This window comes from Neofelis nebulosa, chromosome 6 (assembly GCF_028018385.1).
Source record: "Neofelis nebulosa isolate mNeoNeb1 chromosome 6, mNeoNeb1.pri, whole genome shotgun sequence".
NCBI lineage: Eukaryota > Metazoa > Chordata > Mammalia > Carnivora > Felidae > Neofelis > Neofelis nebulosa.
In genome coordinates, this window is record NC_080787.1 from 110,532,638 (window position 1) to 110,558,102 (window position 25,465).

At 34.8% G+C, this 25,465-nt stretch overlaps 2 protein-coding genes across 3 annotated transcripts in view; one reads left to right on the top strand and one right to left on the bottom strand.

Annotated features, from left to right (window-relative positions):
- Positions 1-25,465, bottom strand: part of CEP85L (centrosomal protein 85 like) — a 172,871-nt gene that overhangs the window by 99,736 nt on the left and 47,670 nt on the right. For both annotated transcript variants that reach the window (XM_058735099.1, XM_058735098.1), the window contains exon 3: positions 22,806-23,593. In XM_058735099.1, the coding sequence (XP_058591082.1) occupies positions 22,806-23,593 (788 nt within the window). The remainder of the gene's footprint in view (positions 1-22,805; positions 23,594-25,465) is intronic.
- PLN (phospholamban) lies at positions 6,159-17,167 on the top strand. Its single transcript, XM_058735101.1, has 2 exons — positions 6,159-6,292; positions 14,630-17,167. The coding sequence occupies exon 2, from the start codon at positions 14,730-14,732 to the stop codon at positions 14,886-14,888; it is 159 nt and encodes a 52-aa protein (XP_058591084.1). The 5' UTR covers positions 6,159-6,292; positions 14,630-14,729; the 3' UTR covers positions 14,889-17,167.

Here is a 25,465-nt window from a genome sequence, read left to right on the forward strand (position 1 = left end):
TATAAAATCCCCTTCCAATGACTGGTTTATTTTATTTACCTGAATTATAAAAGATATTACTTATGCAATTAAAAACTAGAAACTAACAAAACAGCCTCCTCCCTACTGATTTTGAACAATGAAGGCTCTTCAGGGGAACAAGAAAGTAAGGAATGGGCTCCAGAAAGAAGAAATAACATATACAATCAAATCCATTATGGTTAGAATAGATGACAATAACAGATCAGGAAAGACTCTATGTAAGGCTGCAAAGTCTGGGCTTTTCACTTTGAAGGAGATGATGATACAAAGAAAAGTTCTCAACATGTGACAGTCAATTTTGCACTTGAGAAAGCAACTTGGATGACAGGGTAAAGGTTGAAGAGGAGAGGGTCAAGTCAGATGGTAGAAAGACTAGTTACAAGGCTTCTATAAAAGTTCAGAGGACAGCTGATGAAGCAATGGATAAAAGACTTGTATCTGGTAATCTGCATTTTATTTCTTAGTGAATGGGGAATCTGGTAGAAGACAGAAACAAAAATGAGCCTCAAATTTCCATTCTGAATGACAAAATAAATGATGATGCCACCACAAAAACTGGGAATGCAAGGGGCCCAAGTGCTGGGGTGCCAACCACAAAGATAATGAGTTTAATGTGTGGAGAAAAAACCAAACATCATGGAACTGAATTAGAATCTTAACCACAATGGAATAGCACCATGGTTTATAAAGTTCTGAATCAAGTAGCTAGAGGCCTGAATGTTGTTTTTGTTGTTGTTACATCTGTACTCTGGCTTAAGTGTGTGTGTGTTTCCATTTCTTATATTGGCTTTGGTTCCATCAGCTCCCTTTGTAAAAATATGCAGTTCTCTTAGAAAACCTATTGTTCCTTATTACATGTGCTAATTTCATTCTTAATCTTGAATTCCCTTGTCCTCCAGATGTCATCTTACACTAGTAGTTAACTTCCAAATGTTAAATATTTCATTTGCATAGTACTTGTGTACTGATAGACAAGTTCTTTGAAACCACAGACCGTACTATAACATTTCTTTCTACCACTCGAGCGTGTTTCATAAATTTTCCAAAAATTGTGCAAATCTTAGGTTTATGTGAGCCCTTACTTAAACTAACTGGCCTTTATTGATGTCAAACTCTTCCCCATTGTGAATTGGGAAATTTAACAAGGAAAGAGAGTTCATCGAGAGTTCAAACATTTAGGAAAAAATAAAATGTTTGGGCCTCCAAGTATCTGGCAAATCAATTCTAAAAATGAAATCTACCTCCCTCAAATGACCACAAGGTTTGCAGGTTACTTCAGAATTGGTCTTTCTTTTGGGGAGCCTAGGTGGCTCAGCTGGTTAAGCATCTGACTTCAGCTCAGGTAAGGATCTTGCGGTCTGTGGGTTTGAGCCTTGCCTTGCATTGGGCTCTGTGCTGACAGCTCAGAGCCTGCGGCCTGCTTTGGATTCTCTCTCTCTCTCTCTCTCTCTCTCTCTCCCTCTCTGCCTCTCTCTTTCTCTGCTCCTCCCTTTCTCTCTTTCAAAAATAAATAAATGTTAAATAAAAATTTAAAAAGAACTGGTCTTTCTTTTTCCCCACTAAGTGAGCCTATTCTCTTTCTTACTGCCTTAGGCACTTCCCTATCCCTTCAGTCTAGGACTACTATTCTCATTCTCCTTTTTGTTCTTGGATGTTTTTTCAACTAATTCTTCCTTAGGTGGTTTTAAATTTTAAGGCAGTAATTCTCAAACTTTTAATAGAAAAGTGCCCGTAAGAGTTAGGTAAAATATTTCTCCTGGCTTGTCTAGCAGGTCTAACCTAAGAAAGCTCCCTATCTTTGAAATGTATGTCTCGGGGCACCTGGATGGTTCAGTCAGTTAAGCATCCTGATTTTGGCTCAGGTCATGATCTCATGATTTATGAGTTTGAGTCCTGCATTAGGATTGGGATTCTCTCTCTCTTCCTCTCTCTCCGCCTCTCCCCAGCTTGCTCTCTCTCCCTCTCTCTCTCAAAATAAATAAATTTTAAAAGAAAAATAGGATGTTGTATGTATCACAAAAACGTACGCAAAGTGTGCAGTTTGCTGTATTATTTTTGTACTGTATTATATTTTGCTTTAATTTCATCACCACTTAAGTTTCCTAAAACTGGTCTACCTTGAAACTTTGCCTCCGACACACCACTCTACAAGTTGCAATGTAAATATTCCATGTAAAAGATTATATATATCATGATTTCCTTTACATAAAGTTAACTAAAATTAAAAAAAAATACTTTCAAGGAATACATTAAAAATGTCACAAAACCATATAAAAACAAATGCAAATAAATGAACCCAGGATCCAGAATAATCATTTGCTTGGGTGGGGAAAAGGGGAACATGGCAGGACCAGGTGGTTAGATAGGGGTTATTATTAACATCCTGCCTTTTGTTTTAGGCAGTAATCTTAAAGGTGCATATAACTACAATTTTAAAAATTACTATTAGAATAAAAGTTGAGTAACTACATAAATAAAAACAGGCCATACAATATTCACAGTATAGAAAGTACCACAGATTGCTATGAATCCAATGAGGAGAGAAAATTTTTTTTTTAGTTTTTAAAAGGCTCAATTTGGGAAGCATGAGCTTATCGTGTAACCTTCCTTGGCTCTTAACCTCCAAATATATGTTCAACAATTTTAAATGACAAAAAGGAAAATTATTTTCTGTTATTCTACTCTTGTCCCAAGTGTCTCAATCATTCACATGCTTCTCCTCCTCTCCCACAGTGAGCTTTGAAATTTAGAAGGATTTTTTAACTGTCCTTAACATTTCCTTCTTCAGGATTACACATTCACTACCACCTTGCAATCTTCCTGTTTTTTTATTCACTTGTCCAATCATTCAATCAGTATTTAAGAGTTATAATGAGCCAGGCTCTACAGTAGGTAATAGTACCACAGAGAGTAAGTAGTGGTATAAATATGAGTTATTGGATCAGCTCTCAAGGAGACTACAGTCAAGTCTAGGCAGATACCACTAACAAACACAATAAAAAAAGACAACAGAGTTACATGCAAAATTGGCACAAGGCAGGGAGGGCTGTGCTGATGTAAACTGAAACAGCCCTTTGCTGAGAATAAAGGTTGGTAAGGAGGAGGGAGGCTTAAAATAGAACAGACTGTTGAGAGGGCCACAGCACAGGTTCAGAGCACAGGATACAAAGGAATGTGATAAGAGACAAAGCTAGAAAGAGCCTAAAAAAACAAACTAAGGTCTGGATTTTAGCTTGTTTAAAAACTCAGTCCTCCTTTTTCGAAAAAGGGCTGCCCATACAATTACAGAAACACAAAAATTAACTTATGTGCCACTGACCTTTTATGGCGGAGTGCCAAAGCCTACTGATCTGTTCTCAGAATGTTTTTATATCCATCAAACATATAAGATTCTAAATAATTTTATAGACACATCATTCTTAAGGTAGCGAGGCCTAAGTGTGGGCGGTACATAGTTACTCATAGTTCTTCTAGAGAACATGGCAAGGAAGGGGCGGGGAGTAAGTTTATAGCAGAGAATGATGATGGATGCCACACTTCAGCAAGGTGATCAAGGTCAGCAATGGTGATGTCATGTTGATAGTATGTACTCTTAATATGTGATAAAAATGGTACTTCACTTCTCTGGTCCTCCTCTCAAAAACACATTAACCAGTCTAACTAACCATGAGAGAAATATCAGACATATCCCAACTGGGGATCATTCCACAAAATATCTGACCAGCACACTTCAAAATGGTCAGGGTCATTCAAAAAAGCAAAGTCTCAAAAATTGTCAAAACCAAGGAGCCATGACTAGTAAATGTAATCTAGTACCCTGGATACGGTCCTGGAAAAGAAAAAGGACACTAGAGAAAACAGAGGAAATCTCAATAAAGTATGGGCTTTAGTTAAAATACTGTTGCAACTGTTATGACAAAGCTCCTTCTAAACAACTTTTTATTTGAGCGATCAAGCTAAAACTAAACGGCAACACTTCCTAGAGCTCCATTTGGACTAATAACAAGCAGCAACAGCAGGTAACCAAACGGAAAAGGGTAAACCCAGAAGCTCCACACCTATGTACAAATCTACAAAGTAAGTTTTTGTCTCCATTTTCCAACTATGACACATACAGTCAGCATCCCTTCTAAGGTGGGTGTGTGCACATGCCTGTGTATGGGTTTTAAGCAAACATGTCAACATGTGAGATATCTAGGGCATATTTTCTTCAATCAATGCCAATTTCTTAGTTTATCTAAGTATTACTAATTGTATTTTCTTAGAACTAGAAGTGCTTATAATATAACGATCTATCCCCTAAGCTTCATTTTCAAGTGAATGCATAACTAACTGGCAAACAAGCTTAAAACAGACTTTCTAAAAATAATAACAGTTTTCAATAATTCACCTATCACCATCTTAAAATTTCTTACTTGATGTATGCTACTCTGTGAAATCTATATTCACGCTATGACTCCGTCCCCCCAACATGCCCATCTATCAGGGAATTGTAACTAAATGGATCCGGATCAGTCTGTGCTTAGCAGAGGTGTGATCTTTGACAAACCACTGTGTCCCACTTTAGGCTTGTATTTCAAACCTAGGTTTTGTATTTCAGTTATCACTGGAAATTGATAGTATTAATAAGAGATCCTTGATATGTAAGGACTGAAAGAAAAAAAATGCTCGTAGCATTTTGAGCAAAATGTCAAACATTATTCATGCAATTTCTTTAATTTTGGGTTTTAAGTTATAAATTTTCCCTTAGCAATGTTCACAGAGGGTCTTTTGAAGTATTATTTTTCTATTAGTTTTAGCTGATTCCTTAAATAACAAGAGATTTGCTCTAGAGAAGGATTTTATCTTTCTTTGGAAGAAGCCAAAACCATCTCCATTTAAGGACACATACGCAGCTGCTGCAACACATTTTAGTTACCCATAAGAAAGTGAAGCAGGCTGAGTTCACTCTGCTATGAATATATATATATATAAAATTAACAGGTAACTCCTCCAGAATTACAGAAAAGATTTAAAAATTAGAATTTGCAGGTATGGTGATTTAAGTAAATCAAATATACAGTATAAACAAAAAAGCAGAGTAAATAGGAAAATAACGCATAGCTTTTCAAATGAATTATTTCCCAGCTCTATTCTTAAACTGTTCTAGAAACTTCATATATCATTCCATTTACTGAAATTTCATTTGTATAGTAATTTTCATGGGAACAACTGATGCATTAAATGAGTCAATCCTTTCAGAAAAATTACACAACTTAAATGTCTAACAAAATGCACGTCTATTTTCAATAAAGTATCATTAACTAGGATGCCACTGATTAGGAATCTGATTATTTCATTTTTAGCAGAAAGTTACTCTTGACACTGTCTGAGATTAAAATTTAATATTTTATGGTAGTTGAATGCAGATGCTAAAAAATCTTCAATTCTGAAATTTGCAAAGTGTAACTTTTCCTGGGGTAATACACATCAGTTTAAATATGATAATTATTGTTCACAAATATATTGTTAAAGCTCTAACTGAAGAAAACACAAATTAAATAAATACACGTATTAGTTCTTATTTTAACTGTATGATAAGCTATTTTTTTAAACTGAAATCAGTAGCCTGGGTTTCTCACACACACTCCATCCCATATACATAGTGGTATGAAGAAAGAAAACTAGACAGTAAAAGGTATAAAATTTCATCCTGTGAAAATGTTTAATTACTGTATGTTAGGAACTAGCATTATGAAACTATAGTATTAGAGCAATAGCAGTAACAACACAATGAAAGTTGTTTGACTTAAGCTAGTAATATTATCACTTATTAAAATTCCTACATATCTATTTTAGTTCCTCAACATTATCACCATTAGTACACAATTATTTCTAAGCCTGAAGATTCATGAATCTTTAAAAGGAGCTTTATACTACTGAAAACTTAGGTTGATTTTGTTTTGTTTTGTTTTCCATTTATCTCCCATATACTTTTTAAAACTACAAGCAAAAAAATGTGGCACAAAGTGTTAATGACCTTTCCACACCTAAAGTAAGATAAATGACATTCTAAAAAGTTTGGTTGTGATAAGACTATGGCTAACCAATCATAACTTCAGAATGCTTGTGTGACATCATAAAGACCTCCCTAGAATACTTTTCCTCCTACACCTACTTCAATTGTTCCCAGAAGTCTGGTAACAGAGTCAGAAAACTTTCTAACTAAACACCGATAAGACTTCATACAACTCACAATACTCTCTATATTGTGATCATCACAACAGCCAAGGTAAGAAAAAGATTTCACTGATTTTGGTCATTCTTGCTTTCTAATATTCAAAGTTACTTAACTTTTTCAAAACTTAATCATATTTTATAAATTTCAGTTTAAAGGTTAAATAAAATGCTTAATATGACAAAAACCTTAATCTCTAAATAAATGCATATCCGTTGAGCGACAGTAAACAAGATTTAAATTTAAAATAACAAGGGTTGCATCATCTTTGACCCTGGTTATTGGTTTATCATTTTTGACTTTTTTATTTTGCTTTTCAAAAATGAATTTCTGCCAACTAAAATATCTTTCAATTATGTTACCCTATTTAGTGGTAGTGGAGATTTTATTTCTTCACGCAAAAACAATGGCTTCATCTTGATATGTTACTGTGCTGAAAACCAGGATAGGACTGGGCTTCTATTTGCATCTGTGATACTATGAACAGTCATGTGATTATAAAACATGCACATTGCTGGCATGACTATTCCAATATTATGATTCCTTACAGTAGATATTTAATAGAGTTTTAAACAATATAAAACAACCTACCTTTAAAATGTGTTTAAACACTTTTTCCCTCTCTATAAAGTCCACTAAACTTTTAACAAACACTTCTAAAAAGAATTCTAAGATTTAATAAATTCGGTTACTTATATGAAATCCAGCGTTATATCATGAATAACAAGTTTAGAAAATTTTAAACACCCATCAAAAACACATGTAAAATTAGGGAATACTAATTCAGCATTTTTTTTTTAAATAAAGAGACATTACTTTGGCAGAATATTCCTAAGTATCTCATTTGAGTTAATTTGATAAAATGTTTATTCTGCCTATTAATAATGAACATGTTGTTATCAAGTTACCATTCTCCATGGTTTCTCATTATTCTATCCTGCAATTAGAAGGGGGGAATGACAAGGGAGAAAGAAATTTTAAAAATGCCCAGAAATGAAGATGATACAATAAATTTTATGACCTCTGTTTGAATTCCACTTACTCTTGATATTACCAATCCTCAGTTTAATACACAAAATGTGTCTTCCTTCTTAAATCTCTGCCAGGACACAAAGAGTATTACATCGATTTTATCTCATTTTTATTTTCATATGTATGCCACAAAATAAAATTTACCTCTAGAATTCTAAGTTCTTATGACAAATATTAACTCTATTGCTTTTTACAGAAAAGAACTTATAATTCCACAAGCAGAATTCCTTCAGACATGCAAAAACATTTCTAATTTTTGTCTACCACTGAGGTACTCCAATTGTCTCTCATTATCTTTATACTCATAAAATGTTTTTCCTTTGCTATCATATAAAAGTCACTTTGGTGCTGGTGTTTTATATATATATTTATGCATTTTTACACAAATACCTATCAAATTACATTCTCACACTTCAAATGAGATATTCACGAGCTCTTTTATGATACCAGAATTTTACCACATCACATATTACTCCAAAAAGTTAATACTTTCTAGAAAGAGCACAAATTCTGCTATTAAAGCTATCCTTAGATTAAAAATGTGTACAGGTTAATAGAAATCACACAGTTACTGTGATTGTTGTTCAAATTTCAAACATAAATGCCCTACTGCCAGACATTTTGTCCCAATTTATCTCTATCATAAGGTGAAATTTAAGTACTGCTTTTATTGCTGAAGACAGGATTTTTAAAACTAAGGGCTAAAAAAAACAGTATCAGATGAAATAGAATAGGAGAAATATGAAGGATGTTTTTAAATTATGAAAAATGTTTTAAAAACGTGAAAAAGCTAAAGTAAGTTGCTTTACTAAGTCAGTTACTATCATTTCCTAAAACGCAAATATCAAAATGTTTTTGACAGTGGACATAAAGGAAAATGATATTCTAGAAAAAAGTGCATTTGGTTATATATTTTTATATGTTATTTCTTGTTCTAATTAATTGGAAATAGAACATCTGTATAAACAAAATATTTGTATAAAAATTTGTAAAAAAACAAACATTGTAATGTATTAAATGTATTATGTCATATATTGTGTAATGTGTTAAATTATTTAATACATTAAATGTTTAAGTAAAAATTAAATGTAAAGATTAGATTAACTCTCTAAGTTAGACTGTATATTTATTACCAATTCTAGAAATAAAGAAGGTCCATTAAAACTTCCTTCTTTATTATTGAACAATCTTCTAAATGTACTGCTATATACAAATATTTCATTTGATCCTTTTAACTCCCTGTATGTTTGGTGCTGCATCTCTATTTTACAAATTAGGAAACAGATGCAAAAAGGTGAATTACAAGGTCACAAAGCTAGGAAATGGTGGTACCTTGGCAGGAGCCAAAATTTTAGAACTCTAAACCACATGCACATCACATCCACTGATCAACATGGCTTAAAAATACATCATGACATTGGCAAAGCAAAATAAACTAAAAGACTTCAAATACTGTTAATGGTACTCTAAATGTAAAGTTAGAGGACACAAACTTCTGTTTCAATTTGAAACCACCCCATTTCATTTAAAGCCATTTTACACATGGGGCATTATACCCTTAAAAACCTATATAATATCCTCCTAATCACTTTTAAAGTCAGGGATACTAGAAAGTTATAGATATCCTTGTTATTAAGCAATAAACCATGGAAGGCAAAACTCAAAATAACTGCACAGGCTTTAAAAACAATGTAACATGCTACAATCAATGTTTCCTTTTATTTAATTTGTTTCATTCCCAAAATATTCATGCCTTTAATCTATTTAGCCTATATACCTAAAAACTAAGTTTAATTTCTCAAAACTTTTCACAAAAACCACAGTTCTGTACTATATTCCAGTTCCAATATTAAACCCTTACCTTTCCTCAATTTCATTACTGACTTCCTCACACTCTACCATTTAAAGTATTCCACCCCATTTATTGTGAAATGCTTGAAGAGAGGAATCTTGCCTTGTTATTTACGCTATGAAAATGACTCACTTAAATCTACACAGTGAATTAACACTGCTGGTCAGAGCAGCAAAGGAATAAACCTAAAGGTTAATAATCAAGGAAATAATCTATCTAAATTACAATTACGTAAATCAGATAATACATAGTCTCTCTGAACATTTCTAGAAATTGTACTTCAATATTCTTACCCTACATAATTCTGAAGCATGTATTACCAAATAAACACGTGAAAATGAAGCCTGGGCCTATGGCTCCACTCAAGTACATTCACAGTCAACTGAGGACCTCTAGTGCTTTTATAAATGTACTCCACCTCAAGGACTTAAAAAACAAAACAAAACAAAAAAAAACAACCAATTCACTCAGATTAGTGGGGGTATATTTAACTGGCATTCATTTTTCCTTAAAACTTCCCCCTACTCTCCCTTCACACATCTTTTCCCCCAAAAGAAGAATCTGAAGTCTCAACTACTACAGGGTTAAAAAGAATACTTTAACTGTGACTAAATTAATTTTAACATAATAAACAGATAACAAGGACAAGCTTACAGACAAAATAGCAACAGCAATGTGACAATTTCAAAGAGAAAAATCTCTCTATGCTGTTGTTCAACGGATCTTCCTCAAGGCAGAGCTTTACAGTGATAATGTCATTATGGGGTCAACTTAGAGGTTGAGATTTTTATATTTACACAATTCTTTTCATAACTAGGCAGAAGCAGCCTGAAGATTCTTTAAGATAGCCAGTGTGGACCAACAAAGTTGTGGAATATTGCTGCCACAAAGTAACTTCAAACAGAACCTCCAAGTTAGGCAATCTCAAACGGAAAAGTATTTAACCAAAGTGAACTTCTGGATGCCAATAGATTGATTATGATTCTAATGACGAACTGTCCTGATTTAATTCAACAAGTCAAAAAAATGCATACACAATCACTTCCAGATTATCTGTGAAAATGACAGCGAAGAGTAAGACAAAATAAAACCCCAAAATAATCTTAATATACATAGGTCTAATCTTCTGAACCAATTACATGGGAAAAATTCTTAGAAAGTATCTGTCAGACTATAGCGTTGGAATACTTGAATTTACTGGGAAAATATGCGCAGATTTACTAAATGAATCAGCAGCCAAAAAGGAAGCAAAATTCTGAATTCCACAAATATAAAGAATCTCAGGAATTTATGGTTTCAGCAGAGAAAGCACCCTCAAACAACTGAAGTTCAGAAAGTCATGCAAAACACTGAGGGTGAAGATTACTGCTTACCATACACAGCATTGTTAAGGCTTCAATGTCCTAGCAAGTAATAAAGCAGACCACTAAAAGTTTTCCAAAGTCTACTGAGACTGAGGATTGTTTTGCACAAGAACGTATCTCATATATTAAGAAATAGGAAACACCACAAAGTTAGGACCCCTGCAGAAGCTGACACAGTACCTTCCATCCAAAATGTTGCCTACCACGGCATATTAGTTGAAAGATTAGCATCCCATGTGGTTTGTCTCTTTCCTTTTTCTACTTCAAAGAAACAGAGTATTATCTTGAACTTGACAGTCTTTACTTCTCAATTTCACTTTTTTGAGCAAATCAGGAAAAGTGGACAACCAAAAACTTTATAAATCCTACAAAGAATAGTAGAGTTATTCTTCCCATTCCTCTAAAAATTAGAATAGATCCCACAGACATACAACAAAATACTCTGTGGGTAATCTTCTGTCTAAAAGTCCTATCAGAGTATTTCATAGTTTGAATATTCTGATTCTAGGGCCTGGGTGATGAATTAACTTTTAAAGTGTTCTATTCCTGCTGTCCCAAACAACTAATCCACACATTTCTTTTAAAAAGGGGAGCAGGGCTAATTTCTATCTCCATTGCTACTGGTGCCAGATGCAATTTCACAACCTCCCAATACAATCTCTTTCTGATTATCCTAAATTAATGAAACTACTTTTTCTATGCCTTCCATCAAATATTACTCTATTACCAGCTAAGGAATGGAAGGGTAAAAAAGACTGTAGGAGTTCTACCCTCATAGGATGTTGTGAGTGCAGAGAAAAGAATGGTAAACACCTGACAACCATGTCATAAATTATGATGCACGGAAGGTCACAGACAACTCTAAAGATAGAATTGTTCTGTTGCCACACAGCTTTTCAATTTTCAATGTGCGACAGGAAGACCCATCTTATAGGGATGAATTCTGGCTTAATTATCATCATACATATTTTGGAAGTTCAGTAGAATCAGGACTCAACACATTTCAGGTTGTGCACTGGGAAATCAATCAGGCCCAATAAACTGAAGGCATACAACTAACATTTCAGTATATAAAGCAGATTTGGTTTTGGTTTTAGCATAAGATTCTAAACAGCTACAAATTAGTTTAGAATAACGACATATTTCTAAGTTTGAAAGGAAACGACACTATTTTTGATTATCGGCTTTACACTCAATTTGTTTTCAGGAACATAGCTGCCTGTTGCCATGATATCATCTTTAAAGCGTATTCATCATACTTTCATCAGCAGAGTTCATCTTTCTAGGGCCTAACTGTTTATATTTCACAAACACCAAATACCAATCTGAACAAAGCCTTGTTCAGGTTAATGTTAATATTAACAACAACTTATGTAAGCTGTAATCCTCTGAGCTTCATTTCCTTCATCTGTAATAGAGACTTGAGAAGAATATTGGAGATTATGTGTTCAACTATCAAATTCTGTTATTCTAACTGGTTAATCTGTTAGCCACAGCACTAGAAAATTAACAATCTTCTGGAAACAGTAAAGTAAATCATAAGAATTCCTTGTTCAACTTCATTGATTTATTCAAATAGTAACAATCATGCACTGCATACTAGAACACAAAATAAACATGTGGTTCCTTATACTCGTGGACTAGAAGCCTACTTGTGGGCAAGGACATGTAAATAAAAATTGTAGCACTGTTGAAATAGGTAACACTAAAACCCGACTGAAAACCAGCAGAGGTGACAACCAATTTTACCTTAATGAGTAATGGAAAGTTTCATTAGGAAGTGATATTTAAACTGGGCCTTAAGGATCAACTGAAGTTTGCCTGGCAAAGAATCAAAGGTAGACCGGGGGGGTGGAGGGTAGACATTCCAGGCAAAGCCAGAACAACATGTGCAAAAGACAGAATCAAAAAAGGCAATGAAGTATTTATGGAAAGGTGACATGTTTCATGTGACTGAAGTACCACTCATCAAAGTGTCAGGGTAGGGAATGACTCGTGTATACACATTTCATGAAGAACAACTACACAGCTTCTTCCTTTTCCATGTTTTATCTCAAAATAATTTACATTCAGAATTTTTAGACCATTTAAGTTGTGGGACTTCACAGATATATAAGTTCAAATAGGGATGACCAATGTTAGTTCGCATTCCTTTCTTAACTATTCTGTTATATATCCTCTTACAAACTAGTCAAATACATAAAAGAATTAATAATGGGATCCTCCCCACCATTACCCAATAGTATAAATTCATTATATCTATAACACACAAATAAATATAAGCAAGAAAAAACTTTAAAAATTCATTTTCTTTAAAAAAAAAAAAAGCTTTTATTCCTATAGTATTTTATCTGAGGAATTCAAACAAAAGTAATTAAATTAAATAAACATATTTAAGCTGCTCTAAATCTACTAAGTAGAGGGGTGTTATAAATTAACAGCCACTGGTGTGGGACAGTGAGGAATATATGCTACAAACATACATATGCCGGAGAAACACAGGCTGTAACCAAGTCTTTAAGAGAATGAAGTTTGATGTTAGTAAGTTGTTTGGATCTCCTCACTACACACCAATACCAGAAAGGAGGCCAGAGCCTACAGCCAAATGAAAACCCAGTCTAATATATGATTCAAATCTAACAGAGCCAAGATGAGGTACCAGAACTACAGAATGTAACCATATACCACACGGTTTTTTGGGAACACGAAATGCCTCCTTCTCCCTGATCATGCCTAAAATATATATTCCCCTCTCCCATTCTTTTAGTTCTCCCCTCTGCTCTCTTCAGCACTGGTCTCTCTCAGAAACGGAGCTTACTGGTTGAACTGGGTTTTCACATGATGTATACAGATTAGGGAGAAAATGAAACCTGGAAGCTGGGGAAGGTGGTAATATCTTGATCAACAGCTACATAACAACAAATGTTAACAGCCATGATCTCTGGGCAGTTGATTATGGTTATATTTTATTCAATTTCTAATTGTTCTTGTTTCAAAATTTATACAGAAATATCCTAATTGACAATAAAATATCCCCAAATCTTTGTAAACTATTACCTCCAGACATTCAATTTATAGTTAATTTCTAATCTCCAATTTTTCTATAATAATGCATTAAGTTTTATTTTGTCTCATTAATTACCACAATTAATTAGGCAGAATAATTTATGGAAACTCTGAAAAAAAGCAAACGGAAACCACTGCTCTTGAGTACAGGCCATTTCTAAATAACAACTACATAGGGGCACCTGGGTGGCTCAGTTGGTTAAGCATCCGACTTCAGCTCAGGTCACGATCTCACGGTTGTGGGTTCAAGCCCCACATCAGGCTCTGTGCTGACAGCTCAGAGCCTGGAGCCTCCTTCAGATTCTGTGTCTCCCTCTCTCTCTCTGTCCCTCCCCACTTGCACTCTGTCTCTCTCTCAAAAATAAACATTAAAAAAAATTTTTTTTTAATAAGAACTGTGTACACAGTGAAATAGTGATGGTTTTATTACTATGCCTTCTGAGCCTGACAGTCTTCAGTATTTAATATCGTCTTGTTAAAACGTAACTCAAGACAGCATATGCTACAAAACTATAAAATCATAAAAAGGAATGACAAACATTTGAATCTATAGTCTGATAAAAGACTTCTCATTTATTTTATTTTGGACTAAAATCAACATCTGGAAAATAATTTATTGTATGCATTTCTTTTTATCAGATTTTCTCTGAAGCTATCAATGCACTAATGTTCACAACAATAATGCTCTAAGAGAAATAGTCTTAATAAAACTATGTATGTGAGAACTTTTGCTCAAGGGAATAGTGGAAAATGAGCTGCACCCTAAACCTAACTATACTGCTAGTCATTTTGAGAGGAGGAGGCAAAAACTGCAGTCATTAACACTCCGAACACAAGACGAATGAGACATCACGGTGACCTTACCAAAAAAGACCCACACTCAGGACAGACATAGGGAAACACATATGTGCGTGTGTGTGTATGCATGAATATTTGATGTCATATCAATATATGCATATTTGATGTCATAAATACAAATAACAATGAAGACAAATTAATAACAAAATTGTGTTTTCACATGTTCAGAGAATAGGTTACACGTATGATCCTAATCCATTCACTATTTTATCATTCCAGGCTACCTAACAGAAGACAGTGATTGAGCTCACAACTGGCTGCCAGCTTTTCCCTTCCTCTTCACCATTTAAAACTTCAGACTTCCTGCTTTCCTTGCATCATGGAGAAAGTCCAATACCTCACTCGCTCTGCTATAAGAAGAGCTTCAACCATTGAAATGCCTCAACAAGCACGTCAAAATCTCCAGAACCTATTTATAAATTTCTGTCTCATTTTAATATGTCTCTTGTTGATCTGCATCATTGTGATGCTTCTCTGAAGTTCTGCTGCAATCCCCAGTGATGCAACTTGTCACCATCAGCATAAAATCTGTCATCCCATGAAGAAGGGGAAATACTACATACCAGACCACTTCCTAAGTAGAAGAATTTCTTTGTGAAAAGGTCAAGATTCAGAACAAGACAATTGTTAGCAAATGTATTCATCTGTGGGATCCTGTAAACATGAAAAGAAGCTTTATTTTCAAAAATTAACTTCAAAATGACTATAAGTGTGTATAATGTAACTATCAAATTCCTCTACAGAGCTTGTAAGTTTCTATCCCAAATTTCTTCTGAGGATGAACTAGAAGTTTAGTTTTGAAACTGCACTGTTAACCCGTTCACTTCACCTATAAAGCATTAGCTTCACTTTTTGGGGTAAATGTATATTGTACTGCAAAAGCCTCTCCGATGTTTAAGTATTTTTCAGGTTTTCACCAAGTTTGTACCAAAATAATCACTCAAATGAAGTGTCATCATTTGAAATAGCCTATGGATTCCTCACATCATTTACTTTTGTTATTATCATTCAGAAGTCTTTGTAGTAACTCTCAAAACCTACATTTTAAAACAGAAATTGTATTCTTTCTCTACACTACGCTAACATTTTTAAGCTTTATGAAAAAGAAATATGAAAAAGCAAGGCCATACACTTACATAAATAAAATTTCTCTTAATTTTTTCAAAGAATTACAGAATTCTAGTATACGTAGGCTAACAATAAATCTGTCCTCTCTAGTACATTATGATCGTCAGATGAGAACTGCTGGTTAATTTAACAGCTGATAGTATAATTAGACATAATTATTAATACACTACTAGAATCTAACCTTAATTTAAGGCACTACAGTTGATCATCTGAGTACATAACTTACTACACTATGTCTTTTGAATCATGAAAGCTTAACACTTTAGAATGATTTTATAGATTGTCTTCTATTCTAACCTCATACTCAATGTAGGCAAGGAAAATAATTTTTAATAAAAGAAAAATGTATTATTTAAAGCATTTAAAAAATAAAAATTTGGGTTCCCCCAAATTAATTATTTGATCGCATTTTGACACAAACTTCTTGTCCTACTGTTTATTAAGAGGATATAGCTATTTCCCTTAATCTATCAACCAGATGGTCAATACCTACCTACTTGGTAGGCCATTCTACCATGCTAAATTATAAATCCAGCAATGCTAATCTACAATTATTTTCTTGCTGAATACACTTTCAATTTCCCCTGTGATCATTTAAAAATACCTTCGAACTCATAATGGAAGTTAAAAAAAAAAGTGGTGTTGGAAAATACATTCACCAAAATGTCATGATTTAAGTAATTTGACTCAGTTTAAAATTAGGCCTGAAGTAATTTATACCTATACTGCATAATCCAATAATTTTAGCTTCAATTCAAGACATATTACTAATATAGCAATTACTAAAAGAGTAGAAAACACATAATTTACTGACTTGCCAAAATGAGGTTACTAAAAGAATTTGAAAAGTCAGTATACCAACTCTGGTTTGTAGTACAAGTGCTACTAACAGTGTGGTCTAGGAGACACTGCTTTTTTCTGGGCATCTGAGAGGTACTGGAGATGGGGAGGGAGACAGTTTTGGTTCACTGATATCTGAGAAAAGAGGAAAAAGGGATCTCATACTGACAGGGAGATTTCTTCAGCAAAGCCTCATCTATGGGCTGGAAATCCCTAACATCAATTAAAAAGCTTATAAATAACAAGCAATACATTTACCTCACTGGTGTCAATAATACTTATGAAAGAAGTAACCAAGTTCTATTATTAGGTGCACTGATCTTAAAAATAAGTGGAAAATTCGAAATGCCAAATTTTATGCCTTCCATTATATTGTTTTCTCTAACATCAACATCAAACTATAAAATGTGAAGTCATGGGGTTTTTCCTAAGTAAAACAGAAGTAAGTTTTTTGTTTTCATTCTGCCCTTAACAGAAATTAAAACCTTTTTCTTGAAAATTACAGAATACTGTAACTCAGACTATAAAGTAGAACAAAAAGCTATTCTTTAAATGGAACTTATTTATTCTGTTTATCATGATATGTAAAGAGTAAGAAATAATAAAACAATGTATTTAAAATTTTTTAAATATCAAATGTTCTTTCTCCTGTAGAATAAATTCTACTCTTAATTTACAGGGTACTAAAAATGAACCAATTTTTCAATGTTTAATGTTCCTTTTATACTTTAGTTGGTTCAAAATGTTTGTTTAATGTAAACCACCTACAATAAAAAGAACTGTTTTGAACTCGGTGAAATCTCTCTTTAATAAACTCATAATTGATATGACCATAAAACAATCTAATTATAAGTAGTTTTGATCTTGTAGGTTTTCAGTGGCTTTTCTCAAATAAAATAAGATCAAGATTTCCTGATACAGACACAAGAGGGCAGACCTACATAAAGTAATGAATTTCCTATTGTCTAGATTTTTACTTCTCCTTTTGATTATTTTTTAGACTTCAGGCAAAGTGGGAAAATAATAAATTTTCAGAAAATATTTGCTCTGCCGGTAAGTAAAAGCACAACTTTAAAATGCATAAAATTATATGCCAATACTATGTAGAAAAATTGAAAGGTTAAACTCAAACACATTACTAATTTACTACAGCATGTATACAAAACCAATTATATGCTTTTTAGCTACCTATTAAATGTATCACAATCTCACATCCTAACTATTTAGACTGTCATAGGGTCCACATCTTTCAATGCACAGTTACATTTTTTTAACCAATAAAAACAAACAAAAAATTAAAGATAAACAATACAAAAATAAGAAAAAAAGAAAACTTTTTTTTCATAATATGTAATAGAGTACAAAAAACACTCTCATGTTAAAAATAAAACTTTTCCAGGGGTGCCTGGGTGGCTCAGTGAGTTAAGCCTCCAACTTCGGCTCAGGTCATTATCTCACCTATCCTGAGTTTGAGCCCCACATCAGGCTCGCCGCTAACAGCACAGAGCCCACTTGCGATCCTGTGTCTCTCTCTCTCTCTCTCTCTCTCTGCCCCTCGCTGACTCGAGCTCTTTCTCTCTCAAAAAAATAAATAAATAAATAAACATTTAAAAAAAGGGGGTGCCTGGGTGGCTCAGTCAGTTGAGCATCCGACTTCGGCTCAGGTCATCATCTCACAGCTTGTGAGTTCAAGCCCCATGTCGGGCTCTGTGCTGACAGCTCAGAGCCTGGAGCCTGCTTCGTATTCTGTGTCTCACTCTCTCTCTGCCCCTAACCCACTCACATTCTGTCTCTGTCTCTCTCAAAAATAACCACTAAAAAATAATAATAAAAAAATAAAATAAATAAAACTTTTTTCAATCTCTTATCATGTTAAACAAAAACCAAGTCATTTCACTTTAAGTCATTTGATCAAATTTTTATTTACATTTTTGATTTATATAAATTTTCAAAAATGTTGAAATCATTAGGTGTCAATATCTTGGCTGATCAAGCCCCTGCATGATTCAATTAGGAAGAAAATCCTATCTTCCTCTTTTTAATAATTGCAACCCAGAACTTAGAAACATCCTAGGGAATAAAGGAGAAAAAAAGAATAAACAACTTTGTCCATAAAGAGTCCATTTCTTCACTACTACCTGAGAGATGCACTGTGAGCTTATAGGAACCCAATGGATACTGTTTTATACAGAGGTATACAATTTCCATTCCCATCCCATTCCCCTTCTCCCCACAAAAGAAATAAAAGAGGGACATAGTAAGGGATACATTCTCTCCAAAGAGAAGACAAGACTTTGTTGTTTGTTTTTCTCTTCTATCATAGTCCTTGTAGGGTCAGAGAGATTTGGGGAAGGGTGACAGGAGAGGGACAACATAGTACAGAGAAAAGACCCAAAGACAGTTTGCACATGGAGGTGTATATATATTCTAACCACCTCAAGGCACAGATGGCTTCTCTTCATTCACAAAGGAAAACGTTTCAGAGTACTATACTACCTGCACTCTGATTTAGCAGGAAATCATGGGAAGCAAGGAACAGCTTGAGCATTAGACTGCGAGGCTAAGTCAATGATTATCCCTAAGAAGAGCAAAACTTCCGCACTACAATAGTAACCTTTTGAGGGACAAAGCAGTGGAAAAAAAACCTGTTAAGATCAAATGACATAAGCTAAAGTTCTATATAAATGTATGGTGGTATTAGATTGTGACTCTCAGCCAAATTCCTTTCCATAGTTGTAAAAAGAGGGTTTTTTCACGGTGAGAGTTTAGCAGTTGTGCTTGCAAATCATACACATTCTCCCAATTTATCAGATGGACGAATCTTTATTATTACGGCTCTTCCCTTTATATAAAAATTAGACTAAAAGGAAGTCAAATTTTTTTAAGTCTTTTAAGAAACAATTAAGATGAGAACTTTTAAAATAAAGACAGCACTTGGAGGCTCCAAGGAGAAGGCATTGAAGACTTCTTCTGTAGTAGTCCAAGAAGGGAATAAAAGAAGTGATCATTTAAACATAGCAACTGAAGTGTCTTAAGTGTTCTTTACCTGGTTTCATGTTTCTACTACAAAACTTAAGAGCACTACAAAGAAACCATCCCAAATATGGTTAATCAAAAGGCAGGACACTCCAGGGTGCGTGCAACTTTTGTCCCTTTGTAGCCTGCTTCCTCTACATGTACTAGGGAGAAGATTTAAAAAGAAGTCTGAGGGGCGCCTGGGTGGCTCGGTCAGTTAAGCGTCGGACTTCAGCTCAGGTCACGATCTTGCGGTCTGTGAGTTCGAGCCCCGCGTCGGGTTCTGGGCTGATGGCTCAGAGCCTGGAGCCTGCTTCCGATTCTGTGTCCCTCTCTCTCTGCCCTTCCCCCGTTCATACTCTGTCTCTCTCTGTCTCAAAAATAAATAAACGTTAAAAAAAAAATTAAAAAAAAAAAAAAAAAAAGAAGAAGAAGTCTGGCTCTACAGTGCACCTCCAAGCTCCCTAGCCTCTCTGCATTGCTTCAAGATTGGGAAAAACCTAGTTTACAGCAGAGGTTTCTCTGAGCAGAATGAGTGAATTAGGACTTACTTCTTTCAATTCAATTCATCCAATTTTCTCCGTTACCTTTCTATCATACCTACTAAGTTAGGTTATCACAACCTACTAAAGGTTCAGCACCCTGTGAACAACTACAATTCTGTGCAAAAATACCAACTGGAAAAGTATATGCCTGATCCCTGTTCTCCTATAATCACAAAGCAGTTGAGAACTAGAATATAACAGGGGCGCCTGGGTGGCTCAGTCGGTTAAGCGTCCGACTTCGGCTCACGTCATGATCTCGCGGTCCGTGAGTTCAAGCCCCGCGTCGGGCTCTGTGCTGACAGCTCAGAGCCTGGAGCCTGCTTCAGATTCTGTGTCTCCCTCTCTCTGCCCCTCCCCGTCGCATTCTGTGTGTGTGTGTGTGTGTGTCTCTCTCTCAAAAATAAAATTAAAAAACTTTTTAATTTAATTTTTTAATTTAATTAAAAAATTTTTTAATTAAAAAATAAAATATAATAGTCTTTTAAAAATTACATTTTTAAATTTAAATTTAAAAATTAAATTTTAAATTTAAATCGGAGCCTGGAGCCTGTTTCCGATTCTGTGTCTCCCTCTCTCTCTGCCCCTCCCCCGTTCATGCTCTGTCTCTCTCTGTCCCAAAAATAAAATAAAATTTAAAAAAAAAACGTTAAAAAAAAAATTACATTTCCTATCTTTCAATCACTTGAACTGATAAATCACAAGTCTAGTTAAATTGCTCTTTTCTGATTTGTAGTTCAGACACCATAATAATGCTTGTTTGGTTATGTGATTTGAATATACATAATCAAGACTATAAGCAGTCTTGCCCAAAACAAGAGTAAGGAAGGCACAAGGGACGGGTTAAGGATTCTCCTGTGAATGTAGCACAACAGGGTGTGTGTACGTTTTGGGACTATACTCAGATTTGTGAGGTTTCTAGATAAGTGATCTCCTTATTCTTCCATAGAATATATTCCTTTAATCTTTATTATTTTTTATTAGTAGCAGTAATGAATAATAATTTTAAATGTTTTCTCTAAGGGAAAGTTTGTAATTTCTGACAGAATTAATTTCAGAAAATTACTGTTTCAGTAATACTGTTTCAGAAAATACTGTTAATAAAAAATGGATGATAGAATTTACAGAAAATTCTACAGATAATTGCTTTCCCAGTTAAAATGAGCTGTGGAAATTATCTTGGAATAGAAAACATTTCCAGATCAAAAAAAATGTACACATTTACATGTTACTTTAGGGGATACACACCCATTTTATTTATATGTGGTATTTTATAAAGTGCTTTCCTCAAACTGATTAATAAATCTTGATACCCAACTTAATCTTTTTAAATAAGCACACCTCTATTTTATAAACCTAATAGATTTCAAACACCACCAAAACTTTATAAATAACTTTACTTCCACTTTCTCATTTCATAGATGAAGAAATGAGAAGACATGCACATGGCCAACATATACATGAAAAGGTGCTCAACATCACTATCAGCAAAATGCATATCAAAACCACAATGAGGTTACCACCTCACACCTGTGAGAACGGTGATCGAAAAGACAAGAGATAATAAGTGTTGGTGAAGATATGGAGAGAAAAGAACCCTTGTGTAGTGTTGGTGGGAATGTAAGTTTATGCAGCCACTATGGGAAACAGTGTGGGTGGTTCCTCAAAAAATGAAAAATTAAAAAATTCTCCTTCTGGGTATTTATCTGAAAGAAATGGAAACACTAACTCCCCAAAATATATGCACTCCTATGTCCACTGCAGCTCTAATTACAACAGCCAAGACATGAAAGCAACCTTAAGTGCTCACTGATGATGACTGGATAAACAAAATGTGGTACATATACAACACAACATTATTCAGTCATTAAAAAAAAATGGAATCTTGCCATTTGTGACATGAATGTACCTTAAGGGCATTATGCTAAGTGAATTACGTCAAAGACAAATACCATATGATCTTTTACATGTAGAACCTTAAAAAAAAAAAAATCACAGATATAGAGAACTGACTGGTGGTTGCCATGGGCTGGGGGTGAGCAAAATAGGTGAAGGGAATCAAAAGACAAACTTCCAGCTATAAAACACATAAGTCATGAGGTAAAAAACACATAAGTCATGAGGATGTGACTTGTACAGCATCATATACACCATGATGACTATAATAATATAGTATTATATATTTGAAAGTTGCTAAGAGAAAATCTTACAAGTTCTCACAAGGGGAAAAAAAATGGAAACTATGCATAGTGAGGGACGTTAACCAGACTTAAATTTATTGTGGTGATAAGGTCACAAAACATACATAGCAGATCATTATGATGTAGAATTGACACTAATGTAATATGTCAATTATATCTCAAGAAAAAAAAAGAAGAAAGGGAAAAGAAACTAAGACCGAAAGAAATGAAGTATTAAATGACAGATAGAAAATCATCCAGGTTCTGAATTTGATAGAACCAGAAATAAAATCCAAGACCTCATACTCCAGAATTACTGTTTTTCCAATTATACTGTGCCAGTCCCCATATCTGTTTCAAGTTTCTTTAAATTAAGTATATTTTTATTTATTTTTATGCCCACTTAACAAATGAGAAGGAAAGTGAAAACTATGTTAGGTACAAGATTTTAAATTTTCCATGTTAATCAGCCTCAAGTATTTGTTTCACTTTTATTTATCCAAACAATACTTTGGGAGTTTATACCTTTTATAAACTTATAGCAACTTTTATAAACTTAGTAACTTGTAGCAAAGAGGAAAAACAAAACCATCTGTGTCTGTGGACACACTGTCATACGCTTACTGCAAGTGTGCTACTGTACTCGTAACATCCACTGGAGGGAAGCAAACACTAGACTTTGAGCCATACCTGCACTGGTGTTTCATTTTCTTGTCGAAACTCTTCAATTTGCTGCTGTTGCCAAGGAGCTAAACTGTAAGAGTCCTCTGTAGTTCTATTTTCCAATGGGTTTGTCCGCAACTGCTCCGTAAGCCACATCTGTGTCCTCACAGAAGGCTGAATGGGGACTCCACCTACTGCCTGTTGACCAAGCAGTAAATATTTCGGAGGTTCAAAAGCCTCTGCATTTGTCATAATGGGCTTGCTTTCAGGTAAGGCACTGTATGTCATGTCTAAGGTCTGTCTCCTAAGGGTGGAGGAGGAAGCTCTAAAGTCGTCTTTGCTACAGCTCTCAAATTTATATTTGCAGTCCAGAGTTGACGATCGTTTTTTATTTATTTCCTTGTCTTCTAGCTTAAGCATCTCCATACTATCATGTAAGCAGCTAGGCCCAATTGTTCTTAGTTGCGAGGTTAAAACCTTGCCTCTCCCTGTCTTTTCCAAACCACTCCTTGACTCTTCAGTGTGTACAATGCCACCCTGACTGAAGTTATCCGGGGCAGTGAGTTTGGACAAAGATGACCATTTCCGGAGGGGCCGGAAGTCCTTCATGTCTAGTGAAGAGTCCTGTTCTCCCCTACTGTGGTTTCCCAATGCTTGCATGAGGCTAGTACTCCATTTTGAGCCATCTGACGTCAATGATTCCCTGTGTTTGGAAACTGTAGCGCTGGAGTTAGACGGCATGACATGGGCAGTAGGAAGAGTAACCAACGACCGACTAGGCTTAAAAGATAATGTGCCACTTGAAGTTGAATGATCTGGAAAGAGAAAAGAATGTCAAATTAGTTATAATTAATGGAGGGGGGGGAAGGGTCTAAATGTGAAATGCCAAAACAAATATCTGAATATGGTTTCCCAGCACAAGTTTTTCAGAGATGCTTTATCAAAATGAGTTTATTATCATTATGTTTACCTGAAATAAACCAAACATACTTTCAAATATTATTTTCTAAAAATGGATACACAATGGAATATATGCCCATTTACTATCTACTTACAGATGACGAAGGACTAGAAAACAGATTTATAGTCACCTTATTTAATTATTTTTACTTTTTTAAAAGAAAAATCCATCTCCTCACTGAGAGGTCTTATTCATCATCCAGCCCAGAAATAACTTTACCAGAAAATGTATTTTTCATGGTCTTTCCTGAACTGTGGAAATCTATGCCACACTTAAACATTTTAGCACCTGCCCAAACTCTAATTCAAATCAGAAATATGGGTGGGATGCCTGAGTGGCTTAGTGGGTTAAACGTCCAACTCCTGATTTCGGCTGAGGTCATGATCTTGCACTTCATGAGTTTAAGCCCCATATCGGCCTCTGCACTAAAGGCTGGGAGTCCGCTTGGGATTCTCTTTCTTTCCTCCTCCTCCCCCCTCCACTCACATACACTGGCTCTCTCTCTCTCCCTCTCTCAAAATAAATAAACAATGGAACATAATCAGAAAGCATTCCAGCAATATATTTGTGGATACAGAGTAATTCCTCCATTCCTAGTCTCCCGTAAATGGCATCATCAATGGTATGATTCCCAAGCTAGAACTCCTAGAGTCTACTTTAGATGGCTATCTTTCTCTGCACATTCACTAAATCCCTAAGTTGTAAGCCTTCACTTCCAAAATGATTACACAGCTATTGCCTTAGGTCAAGCCTTCCTGTGTTATTGTTCTACACACAGTAACAGTTTTAGAGGCTCCATGGAAACCCAAAGCACAAATAAAGACCTCTATATTCCATGAACTTACCATCAAGTTCCAAATTATCATCGAATGTGCCAACTTAAAATTAAAGATTATAAATTTTACCAGAGGAAGCTTCAAAATAGGATAGCAATTGAAAGTATGAGGGGAGAAGAGATGAGTAGTAAAAGGCAACCTTCAGAGTTTATTCTATATTTTCCATATTGTTTGGTACACTAGAATATATTTACTATTACTTGTTAGCACTGATATTGTTTTAAAGAAATAAAATTACGCAAAAAGAAATGATGAAAAGGTCATAAGAAAATTCACATGAGAAAGAGCTAGGCAGACTAATTCAAACAATGAAATTCCAGTAGGTCTTTACACAGAATTTCTTCACTTGGAGATAAAGAAGAAAAAATATTACAGATGGGAGAATACAAGCAAAAGTATTATAGTGAACACTTATTCAACATGTTCAAGCTTTTCATCAGCTTCTGCAGAACCTTTTTTTATAAATTTTTTTTTTCAACGTTTTTTATTTATTTTTGGGACAGAGAGAGACAGAGCATGAGCGGGGGAGGGGCAGAGAGAGAGGGAGACACAGAATCGGAAACAGGCTCCAGGCTCTGAGTTGTCAGCACAGAGCCCGACGCGGGGCTCGAACTCACAGACCGCAAGATCGTGACCTGGCTGAAGTCGGACGCTTAACCGACTGCGCCACCCAGGCGCCCCTGCAGAACCTTTTTATACTCATGAAAATTGCCAATTATAAGTCTAATCACACGAAATTAATTTTAGATCTCAAATTCCCAACATATTCTGCAACTATGATGCAGACATTAGAAGCACCAGCACAAGATTTCAGTTTGGAAGGGAGTCACTTAGAAAACAGGCTCCAGATGGACCCACCATTTTTGGCTGGCATAGGCAACAGCAGAGGC

Coding starts and splice junctions, on each gene's coding strand:
- PLN (XM_058735101.1), top strand. CDS start 14,730: ATGGAGAAAGTCCAATACCTCACTCGCTCTGCTATAAGAAGAGCTTCA.